We start from the raw sequence: 12,213 nt of genomic DNA, 5'->3' as shown, positions 1-12,213 counted from the left end.
GAGGTATCGGAAAGTAACGCCCTAGGCCAGGGCTAGTCGCTGGTCGCCAACTTCAATAGAATGAAACAAGTTTTCTTAAACACCTGATGCAATTGTAGCATATCTTATTGGCCATTATTGGCTGAAGTGTTCAGTTGAATTGGTCGTCAGCAGATCTGTTGGTGTTTGTGGAGGCAGGTAGTCATCAGCCTCACAGCCCTCTGCTGAGTCTTCCATATAAGTTGTTACCATCTAAGCCTTCAGTGGCTGGATCCCTTCGCCCACCACTTTGTTTGTGAAATCATGATTCGTGTGCAAGTCATCTGACGAGCCGAGCCCACGTTAGGAAATCTGAATCAGCAACTTCCAGGATTTGCGTGGCTGTGATGAAGAGCAGTTCCTGGGAAAGGTGAGCTTGTAAAGTAAACAGCGTCTCGATCTGGGCGTGGAATGGAGAAACCAAGTTTTTAAAGCCCTTTCCCCTTTAACAAGATCCCGCAACCCTTTATTTTTATACATTATTTCACTGACAACAGCGGAGGGACTTTCAGGTCGTTTGAATTATGAGAAACAATCCAAGGAAGGGTCTTGAAGCAACAGAGTCTGTGGTCTGACTTCCTGTCGGTGTGGGCACAGCAGTGAAATCCCCTGCGAGGAGGAACATGAATCATATGAGGTTGTCAGGAAGTTTGGACACCATTTATAATCACAGGACAAAGTCTTTGTACAGGTTATAAACTCAACAATAAGTGGACCCACATTGTAAAGAAGGTATTTCCTCACTTACCTCAGATGGCGATTACAGACGTATTTAGAGTATCTGGGATTACTCCAATACTCCAATACGAGTAATATTTCTGTTAACATATTTCTAAATGAAAAGTAGGATTTACAGGATGAAACATGCTGTGTTCACTGAACTACCAGAGATGTTTCAAAGTGTTCAAAGCAACGTTAGCAGTTTGTGGTATTTGTGCTGCTGTTCAATGCATTTTTTTTTTCTACTTATGTTTTCAGTGCAGTTGAAACACCACCACAAACTGCAACCTCAAGAATCACAAAGTTAAACCAACACCTCTCTGGCAAAAAAAACGCCTCATGAATGTACCACTCCGTTTGATCCACTCCGAGTCTTTAAGAGACACAAATCACCAAGGAGCCAACAAATTGAATGGCCATTATAAATCTCTATATATATATAAAATCATAAATCAAGGTTTCTTAGATTTTCCAAGCTGAAGTCATCGCCTTTCGGACTCAAGGATGTAACTCAAACACATCTTCAGTCTTAAGCTCCATCCCACCAACAGAACCATGTTGCCGTTATAAAAATATCCAGTGATTCAGAGTCACAGATTTAGTCACTACAGCTTTCACACGAATGCGTCCCCACGAAGAAATAGATCGTTTTTTAACTTCTGTTACTATTGAGTACATTTCAAAACCCAGGTCATACAATGTAATGGAGAGACACCAGCACAGAGACACACACAAACTTCTGGCCGGCTGGATTGTAGCACTAATCCCTCTTTCACACCCATCTGCTGACCAATGAGAATCTAAGGCCCTGTTGCATTGTGAGGCACACAGTCCCATCCAGCCGGCTCACAGGGGCTCACGAGTCACTGACTGTACACAGACGCAGTGGTAATTCCCCCGAGCGGGTCACATGACACGACACAACCTGTGGAGAGGCTCTGTTGGATTTGCACAGGTGCATTTCCTGGCGTCGGGTCAATGGAACCATCCCGGACAGAAGCACAGAATGTGAAGAGAAGTGCCTGGCAAACGTGGACAGGTTGAGGCATTCATCTTTTCCAAGCCGTGTGCTGACAGGCAGGGGTTTGCAGATGAGGACATGATGATGACACATACTAACTCACATGCAATATTTCAGTTTTACTGATTAATGAAGAAGGCTCATAAAATTTACGTCAGAAGATTATGCAATGAGAATTTCTTGGGCTGGATAACTGCCACAACCTCTCGCTGGAGATAAATTGGCTTCATGCGTGTGGGAGAGGTTTCAATGGTGGCACATGTTAACAATTGACTGAAGGCTCATTGCAAGGTATAAATCCAGTGCAATCGCTAACTACATGATATATTATGTTTAAAATAAGAATCAAGGATGATATCTGGCTTCAAGATGTACTGATTATTATCTTTGACACAACAACAGTGCTCAAACCAGGAGTATTGTGGTTAAATGAAAATAATCGTACATCTCTGGATCACCAGGATGTCTCAGTAAACTGCACCCCCTGACAGACATGTAATAACTTCAGTCTGTATCACTGCAATAATCTTAAATGTAACTCAAACATCTCAGTTTCAACACGTCCTGGTGTTGAGCTACTACAGCACATCTAAGCTGTGTCATTGTAGAGTGAAAAATATTTGTGGGGTGGGCCTCGATGTTGAAAGGAGGTCATGGTACGACTGTCAGTTTCCTCTCCATCATGGAAACCACTAAGTGTTTTCATGGCCGATCCGAACACACAACACATTTCTGACTTAAAAAGGTACATCTTTATATTTTCTTTACATGGAAAAACACAATTATAGAATAGAAGCTGGCATTGTGCTGCACATTTTCCAAAACAAATGAATAACAGTCGTGAATTGTTGATACGAGGATGTGGTGGTAGGAGAGTCATACTTGAACTGTGAGGTTTTTCTGTTTTAATGTTTGTACTCTGAATGTTTGGACGTGAAAAACGTTCACAATCCTGTTTTCAATCAAAACAAAGTTGCTGCAACACACATACCTCATGTGCTTCTGTGTCGAACCATAGTGTATAGTATTGCAGTGTTCCGATGTTCCCTTAATTCACACAAATAGGAAACCACAACTTTAGTAGTAGTACTATTGATATATCGTAGTATAAAAATACTGCATTTCAAGTCCTTTATTAAGTACCAGGTATCAATATTCTTGTATCACTGATTACTGACTTTTACAACATTACTCAAATTGACCACTAGAGAGCAGCAAAAGCTAAAAATATTTCTTGTCTCCTGATGTTTATTTGTACAAGTTTGAACCATTGACTCTACAGGTCGAAAAAGACTCGAACACAAATCAAGCAGGATAAAGTCTCACATTATAAAGTATTTATTGCAGGCAAACAAAACTATAAATAATATTTACAAACTATAGAGCAACATTCCTTTGTAGGGGTTCCATGGATTGCTGGTAAACAGTATTGTAGTCTTTCCGAGATCAAAAGGAGAACCTTGAGTTGAGTTATTCTATGTGACACTGACCGCTGCAGATTTTTACACGTGTAGATATTTAAACCTAAGTTTGAGAAAAGAACTGAATTTAGATGCACCACATTATTAAGATATCAAAGCATGAGCTTCAAATTTCCTAAGATGTTGATTTTTTTTTTACCCCCGGAAGAAATTTAAAAACACTATGTGTCTATAAATCAAGTCCACGTTTGTGACAGATGATCTTTCTTAGCTCTACAACGAATCGTCTGAACGGAACAAACTTTCACAGAGTTCCTGACAGCTTCAGTGAACTCCAGCCAGATATAAACAGGTGAGAAGCTTTGAATGAAGTGGTTAATATTGGCAATTTAAAATGACAGACAATGTCACGACAGCGGAAACAGAGGCCGTATTTTCACTTATGTAAGGACGCGGTAAAAACAACCACCTGCCTCATCTACAGTGCATTTTTTCGGGCCTGTACGTTATGCACGGGAATCTAAAGCTCGTCTGCCTTTCAGAACAATAACAAAAAAAATTCACAGCACACCATTTCCCTCTTTGCAATTAGTTCAGGCATAAATTGGATACATTGCCGAAAGATTTCAAAAGACCAAAGAGAAAACTTCCATGTCTAAAAAGAGCCTCCATTCAAAAACATTCTGAACAATTATTGTCTTGATTGTCCACATTTTCTAATCAACACTGACCGAACAAAAGAGTCAGAAGTGCAACTATGAACAGATCTTTTTGTTAAAATGCTTGTTTGCAGAAAAAAATAAACGCTTGAGCCTATCGTCCGCTTAGTTCCTATTTTGCTTTTCAACATTCCAGCAAGATAAGATGGAAAAATACAGTATGTGCCTGTTTTGGAGTCTTACTGCTCTTCACTTCTTTTGTGTCAGTTTCCGTTTCTGCTCCGTTTCTAAACAAAATCTCTCAAACGCTTCTTCCATCTCAGGCTCCATCTCGTCCTCATAGTCGGATCTGAAAACACAACACACGGAGCGATTTAGAGGATGTTTCTTTTTACATCTTAAAGACAAATGTGTAAAAGGTGGTTTGTTAAATTAATATAAACAGAACCTACAATGTGTGAAAGCAACCATCATTTATACAGAGGCACAAAAACACAAGCTCACACACACACACACATACATACACAGTTCTGAGGGAAAGTTAAGCCCTCTTTCACTCATAACTGCTGACTAGACCAAATCTGAGGCCACCGTGGACCCTGTTGTGGGCCAGACAAACACGTTCGCCAAACTCAGGGGCACACAGGTCAGGGGCAGTCACGTGACCTGTGAGAAGCCGCCATGCAGTCACATGGCTGACGGTGTGCCGGCACAGTGGTAGTGATGGACTTTAGGGTCAGGTTGGTATAAAAGTCAGATAATTAAAAGGTACATCAGTCTATGAACAGAAAATCTTTAGAATGTAAAAACCGAGCCGATCGTTTTTTTGCTTTCACAGCTCCCTCAAGTCGTATTATTTCCCCAAGTGATAAAGAACAAACATTTGTTTTGAACCCACACACACTTATCAGAAATGTACACATCGAAAACCATTTCATATCATTAAGTATAACCTCTAAACTCTGCTTATTGTTTTACATGGCGTCGATTGAGTGTGCAAGTATTGAGTAATCCTGTAATTTATTTGCAGTGATAACTGTTAGTAAAAGTAGATTTCTACATATCCACACCCTGTAAACACAATGACATCTTTCTGTTGCTTATTGGCACAAAGGACTGAGTGGATTATTACTGAGTGGAAGTTAATGAAACTCAAAATGTATATCTGTAATACCCGATTAACCTAAATGTTGAGTTTCATGATAAAAACTCTTTATTTTTTGACTTGTTTTTGATTTCTGCTTCAGAAATGAAATGAGAATGTATTACATTACATTACTGACGAGTCTCTCCTCACTTCATCCCTAATAAATGCACGACAGCAGAAATACAGTATATTAATAAAATGAAAAATTCCATTCACAGAAACACTTGGTTTCTAGACTCAAGAAGGAAAACAGATTAATATATAAATGCTTAATAAGCTTCTCTGTCTTACACCGATTATCGAATGTGCATGTTGATGGAACTGTAGATGGTTTTGTTTGCAAACAACACTAATAAAGTTATTAAAATAAATACTAAAAAGTTAAAGACACAAACTGAACCGTTTGTTCAGAGTGGGATTAGTCTAATGGTTGTGGACTAAAACAAAGAAAGACATGTATGACCCATCAATATTATTTTATACCTCCAATTTCTACTTACATTTCATTTTCTATTTCGTTTTCGTTTTCTCCAAACGAGTCAAAGTACTCCTGTCGGTCGAGGATCTCTTGGTACTTCTCAGCATAATCTGAGGAAGAAGTGTCATTTAAAATAAATAAATGTTATTCAGAAAAAATACAACAAATGAGGAGTCTATTCCTATACAAATATATTTCTGTGTATGAATAATAAAGTAACCACTTTACATTAATCTTGTGTTTTCTTTATTCCTCTTTCTTGAGCAGGGGCATGTTTATATACATGGTTATATAACCTTACCTGGGTCAGCTGCTGTAAAGGGCGTGCCATCTTGTGTGTAGAATGTAGGTTCGTTCTGAGAGGACACAAAATAAAACCATGACTATCAGATAAAGAGAATAAAAATAGGGGGTAGCTATACAGTTTGTATGGGGAGTTTTTGACGATATCCGCACACCAGCTGATTCAGGGTTCCCACGCTTGCCTTTAAAAAAAAGTCCATGCTACCTCCTGATTTTCCAGGTACCATATTAAGTGAAGCTTTCCGTCCCCATCCGCGCCCCCCTCCCCTCACACACACAACCCCCTAGGACACCTGACTACTTACTTGATTTAAAAGATGTGCCAGTCAAGTCTACATTGTAAATGCTTAGAGATTATGTCTTATTGATAATATCAATGCATGAAATAATGCAACAATCTGAAGATGAACAACAATTTATTGAACTGGAACTTTGAGACACATGAGCACTGGGATTGATATATGTTCTCTCTTCCACTCCTCTCCTATCTCATCCTGTCCTCTTCTCTCCACACCTCCCCTCTCGTGTCCGCTCCTGTCTTCTCTTCCTACTCTTCTCCCTTTTCCTCTGTCATCCTCTACTCTTGTATCCTCCTCTCTTCTTCTCCTCTTTCATCTTCTCCCCTCTTCTCTTCCTCATCCTGAATCTGCAGCGTGTCATTGTCACTCACTCCTGTAATGCATCACACATTTGAGATTATGAGTCTTACGTAGAAGGGGTAGTATGCCTACTGTTACTCTGTAAAAGCTTTTGTAAATCAAACTAATGAACCTAAAAGGAAAAACATAAGGCTGGTTCCCCTGTGGTTCCTCAGTACAGCAACCTCACTAGTAAGCTTAGCTTAACAGTATAGATGTATAGAATCAGTCTGGTCATGATCAATGATTTTAAAAAAATGTCTCCCCCCAAATGTTCTTATTTAGTAGTATCATTTTTTTAAAGAAAAAAACGAAAAATCACAAAATAGCTAAAAGTAGATATAAGAATGAATGTTACAAAATTGATCAAGACTAGACTGGTCATGTCAACTAGTATAGAAGTAATATCACAGCCTAATACGAAAATGTATTGGTAGTTAGCTAGCAATGCAAGCTAGCCAACACTAGCTAGTTAGTTAGCAAGCTGAATGTTGGCTAGCAAGATTGCACTGCATGTACTTGCTAACCATCATTAATGAATCCAAATTCAAAACAAACTCCCCTAAATGTGGTGAATAACACGGTTTTAGGAAAAGTCAGTGAGTGAAATACAGATGGGGATCAAACATAGTTCTAGTATTTTAAAGGCAAGGACTAGTGGCAGAAAGTTGGACTGTGGGCAGGAAATCCGACGGTGGTCTCTGGTTCGAATCCACGGAGTGACAACAAAAACAACATACCTGGACGAACAACACCTGGACAACACCTGGATCTGTTCCGCACTGTCAAAGTGCCTACCCCACCCCACTGTCTAAGTGCCCCTGAGCAAGGCACCTGACTCCCCTAACACCTGCTCCCCGGGGCGCGGTGCATGGCTGCCCACTGCTCTTTGTGTCCTCCTGTGTACACCAGATGGGTTATAGCAGAAAACAAATTTCCCCCCTTGCATGTCGTGTGTGGGTGCATGCGAGCATGTGTGTGGGAAAATAAATGTATCTTAATCTTATCTTAAAAATTACCTCAACAATTCTAGTGTAAGCTGCTAGCTAGCAAGTTGCAGCTAGCTAGTTAGCAAGATTGCAATGCTTACTAACTAACGTTGATAAAGCCAGGTTTACCACACAGTTGAAACACAGCTACTTACATTTGAGGATAAACTTGCATAAGAAGTTTCACTGTAGATGTCAAGGCTCCCATGTTGGCTGGGAAATGCATGTATTTGACCCTTCTATTGAGATCGCGAGTAATGTTTCTCGGTTATTATTCCTGAACTCCACCAATCCGAAACTATACTTTTAAAGTCCATATCACCAGGTGGCCTGCATCAAATTCCAACATCGATTATACCAGATAGGATGCCAAGAGCATGCTCTACAACATGGGATCATCCATTTCTATCTACAGTAAAAGCTGTTCAGATGTAAAGGGTTTTTATAAACTCATCTTAATTCTGTGCTCAATAGTTTCATTTTATTACTATTTAACACATCATCCAATAACATTTTCCAGGACAACTGTTCCAATTTCCATGTAAATGCTCACTTTTGCTCAGTTTCCATGACTTTTCCAAACCTGGAAAATGAAAAAATAAATTCCATGGTTGCCATGGTTTCCAGGTACCGTGGGAACCCTGTGATTCTCACACAAACTCCCATGTGTGTAACTTCTCTGGCACAGGCCAATCTTCAGGAGAATGTGACACTCACCATGAAGTAGTTGGGGTCGTTGTCTGGCGTTGCATTGCTCGCTGCTGAAACTGCACGAACTCTGCCCCAGTCACTTGATCTCAGCTCCACAAGTTTTAAAAGCATCTGTCTAACATCCCTGAAGGAGAAAATGCTCAAATCAGAATAATAACTATACTTCAATTCATGGCTGACAACTGATGCATGTTTGAGGCTTTTTAAACCTTGTTACCTTGAGGACATACCACTAAGTTAACAGCTGCACACAAATACCATATTGATGTACACACCTGCTGCATGTGGCGTCCAGGACTATAGTTTCTATTCTTTGTATCAGTTCATCCATGTGTGGTTGTCCACTCGCTTTCCACGTATCATCCAGGATGGAGCCGGTAAGCTGCAAATTCAAACACACTCTTATTACCACCTGAAAATAAAGAAAAGAAAATCCTGGAAGCTTGTGAATACATCAGACTGAGAAGTGAAACCTTGAGCAGTTTGACGGCGCAGATGAGGTTTGAATCCACGGGGTTGGAGAACAGACTGTGCATCAGGTCTTTCAGAGCCACGAGGAGGATCTCTGCTCGTTTTGGAGGTCCTTTAGCACTCTTTAGCTGGGCAAAGCAAATCAACATAGCATTCTTAATAGTGTTCATCAACTATAACTCAAGTTGGCCCCTGTTTTCTAGATCTACAAGTAACAACCTTCCGTATAAAGGGTGGACAGCTCTTGAACAAATCACCACAACAGAGTGCACAACCAACAGCCACCCCAGAAATCCTGAACCTATGGCAGCAGTTCAAGCAGGACTCAGACACGACAGGGTGATGTTTAAAGCCATCTAGTATGTATAATATGATAAAGGGATATGTTATAAGTATTTTTTAACAGCTGCCAAATTAATCCATGGTGCTGCTACTTTGGGAAGGCTGTTTAATATAAAATACTCATCATCACACAATGCATATGAGCGTGACCTCTTACCTCCAGGGACAAATAGAGCTCCCCCAGAAAGAGCACAAAGGAGTGGAACTTCTTTTGAGTCCCTGCTTCCCCTCGAACAGCTACATCTCTATGTTCATACTCGGTTCGACACCTAAAAACAGACAAGATTGGCGCTTTGTAAACTGCAGCTTGAAAGAATTACCGAACCTAAATGAAATGAAAGAGAAAACTACCAAATAAAAATCACCTTTTCAGGAGCAGCTGACGGAAGTTGCCGCTCGGCGGGCTGACGTTGAGATGTTTGGACAGGTGGTTACAGAGTCTGGCACCCGTGTAAGAGAAGTTTGGAATGGCTGTGGACTGCGACGAAAAGAAAACTTAATACCCTTCTTGCACTTTTTTTGCAGAAACATGTATATTATTTGGTTTATTAATTTATACAAAGAACAATATAAGCACTGAATATCCAAACCTCTTTGTATATCAGTTCCACCAGATCCTGCAGCAAGGCTTCAGTAGTAACGCAGGAGTTGAGCATGCCAGTTATGTAATCTATGTCCGACTCAAAAGTCCCTGGTGAGGAGCTCAGGTGATCAAGAAAGTCTTTGACCATTCCTTCCAGGTTAATTTCAGTGTAATACTCTTCGTTGTCATCATAAAGAGTAGGGTCCTAAATAAAAACAAAATACAAACATGAAAAAACTAAACAGGGAACAGTTTTTACTTTTTCAAAAAATAAATCTAAAATTTACAGGCTAATATAAGGAACTTTACAGCAGTAATAATGGCTGCACTACTAACAGCTACCTACTGACACCTACTTGGAAACTAAAAGCAGAACTATTGCCAGCACCATTTCCACATAAGGTTGTTGGAAATCACTTTTATAAAAGTACAATAAATGAAGAGATGGGGTTAAAACTCACTTCATACGAGTTAAATCCAGAGGGGACGAACTCGGCAGCACTGGCTGAAAGCGTCGATGACCGGACCAAGGAGTCGACGTCATAACATGAGGCAGACACGTTGTTGGCATTTGGACTCGTTTGAGGTCTGGTTTGTCTTCTACAATCTGAAAGAGAAAGAAATTATACCATCTCAAGTTTTGCTGTATGTGAAACTACTCATACACATAGGTCAGTTCCCTTGAGTTCTTTTTGTTATTTACAGATTTTACATTTTCTCGAGTAACTATAAATAGTTGGGCCGAGACCTTACAATATTACATTGACATGGCATAATTGTGCATTGGATTCATCCACCTCTTTTCCTACTGGAGCAAACTGATCAGATTTGGACAGAGGTCATGTGATCCATTGTTCTCTCACAACAGCTGCACTTTGAAAATTGATGCGCGTCTATTCGCGGCCTTACGGTAAATGTCACTGGCGCAAGGACAAATGTTTAGAGTAAAAATTACTTATTACGGATGATTGATGTGATTTCCTAACAAGACATTAACAAGTATAATGAAATTAAACATTATGTTTATATAGTTTTAAAATAAATAAAAATTAAGGGCAAAGTTGGCTACTTTTTTTTAATTATAACTGCTTTATTAAATTGTATTCCAATAATTTACTTGAGTGGTGTCAAAGAGAAGTTTCAAATGACTTTACTGGAGAATATTGGCTTCTCTTCATTATGGCAATGAAACATGCTGATTTTAAATATCACTATAAAGAAATCCCTGAGAGGTGACACAGATATTACCCCATGTGGTGACTCCCAATGTCTGCATGTCAAGTTTCAGGAATTTACTTTAGAAAATTAAAAGGTTAAGGTGGCTACTTTCTTAATAATGACACTCAACACACATCACATATATTAACTATTATTTTAAAAGGATCCTTAATGTACCAAAGATATTTCTCCTCGTTGTCTCTGGGATTTTTAAATAAACAACATTCCATTTCACTTCTCATTGACTTGTGTGGTAAATCAAATCATCCTCGTTCAGTTTATCATTTTAACTTTCAACTTTGTCTTCGGCCTTTGTTTCTGCTCCAATGACCTTTAACCGTAATACCACGAATAGACGCGCGTCCATTCCCAGCGTGCGGCTGTTGTGATCGCGTTTCCCCCAAACGACGGAGCACATGACCGCAGCAGATTTGGGGAAACGAAACCGAATCTTCCTCTTTGCTGCGAGTCGCCATCCCAGGGTACATGTGCTGTGTGGTTGGGGGGGAACAGCGTGTAACAGCACCGGCTGTGGCCTCGTAGCTCGTCTCGACTGCGTGACACCCGAGCTCGATCTTTATTTAGCTGCTGCGTTACCTCACATGAAATCCAGCAGCTGCACGGCGCTCCGCCAAAACACCGAGGTTAGCTAGCATCCATGCTAGCTGGCGGTTAGCTCTCTAATGGCAGCGTTCAGAGATTGAACGCGTTGTTTCCCTTTACGTGTCAGACTGAACATGCACAGACTGATTCCACATGTGGAAAAACACAGCGGCATTTGAGTTGCACACAAAAGGTGAGAGCTATCTTAGCTAGTTCTCGTTAGCATGTTGACAGTCCCCCCCCCATACCCCCGTACCTCCACCGACCGCCTCGCTGGTCGGGCTGATGTTGCTCTCGGCGTACAGCGGCATGGATCGCGGTTGCCTCAGCGGTCCCCTCCGGTCGAACAGCGGCGGCTTGTTGGCGTCGTCGTCCCCCGCGCCCACGAACCCGGGGTCCGCTGCAAGGCTGTAGCTTCTCCCCGCTCCGGGAGCTCGGTCGAAATTCTGATTCATGACCGCTCGTGTGTCCTGCCGCGACTCTCAAAGCAGCATCGGACAACAAGATGGAGGAATGATGCTCAGCGTAACCACTGCGTCCTCTCTCGTCTTTTGCGTTGCAGTTATTTTAAAATGAGTCTCTATCTGTGTTTCATGGTGTCTTTTCCTCGCTCGCGCACTAACAGGGGGTACAAAACCTGTTCTTGGTCACTTCCGTTAACAACAGTCTGTCGCGGGTTATTCTCGGCAGGGTTTGATGACGAAATGCAGCTGTCGCCCTCTGGTGGCGCGGAGTGGAACCTGTAAAGCCACCAATCACGTAGGCAAGGAATTTAGTGGGTTATGAGTTTTTTTTAATTTATTCCAACTATTTTTATTAGGATGAAAGAAAGATGGAAAGTAAGAAAGAGACCAAATAGAGCAAGACAGCAGGGAAGTAAGTAAGAAAGAA

At 40.8% G+C, this 12,213-nt stretch overlaps 1 protein-coding gene across 1 annotated transcript; it reads right to left on the bottom strand.

Annotated features, from left to right (window-relative positions):
• Positions 1-3,074: 3,074 nt before the first annotated feature.
• Positions 3,075-11,978, bottom strand: paip1 (poly(A) binding protein interacting protein 1). Its single transcript, XM_053420792.1, has 11 exons — positions 11,579-11,978; positions 9,963-10,108; positions 9,509-9,706; positions 9,284-9,396; positions 9,076-9,187; positions 8,579-8,704; positions 8,381-8,487; positions 8,112-8,229; positions 5,766-5,820; positions 5,487-5,574; positions 3,075-4,188 (listed from the first exon to the last, which is right to left on the bottom strand). Exons 1-11 carry the CDS (start codon positions 11,775-11,777, stop codon positions 4,089-4,091), a joined length of 1,362 nt encoding a protein of 453 aa, XP_053276767.1. The 5' UTR covers positions 11,778-11,978; the 3' UTR covers positions 3,075-4,088.
• Between the last annotated feature and the right edge of the window lie 235 nt (positions 11,979-12,213).

This window comes from Pleuronectes platessa, chromosome 4 (genome assembly GCF_947347685.1).
Source record: "Pleuronectes platessa chromosome 4, fPlePla1.1, whole genome shotgun sequence".
Lineage (NCBI taxonomy): Eukaryota > Metazoa > Chordata > Actinopteri > Pleuronectiformes > Pleuronectidae > Pleuronectes > Pleuronectes platessa.
Note: the sequence above shows the minus strand (reverse complement) of the source record. Positions and strands in the feature narration are given on the sequence as shown.

Coding starts and splice junctions, on each gene's coding strand:
- paip1 (XM_053420792.1), bottom strand. CDS start 11,777: ATGAATCAGAATTTCGACCGAGCTCCCGGAGCGGGGAGAAGCTACAGC. Junction 5,821..8,111: donor ACGACCCCAACTACTTCATG/GTGAGTGTCACA, acceptor GTGTCCTCTCAG/AACGAACCTACATTCTACAC. Junction 4,189..5,486: donor AACGAAATAGAAAATGAAAT/GTAAGTAGAAAT, acceptor TTGTGTTTTCAG/ATCCGACTATGAGGACGAGA.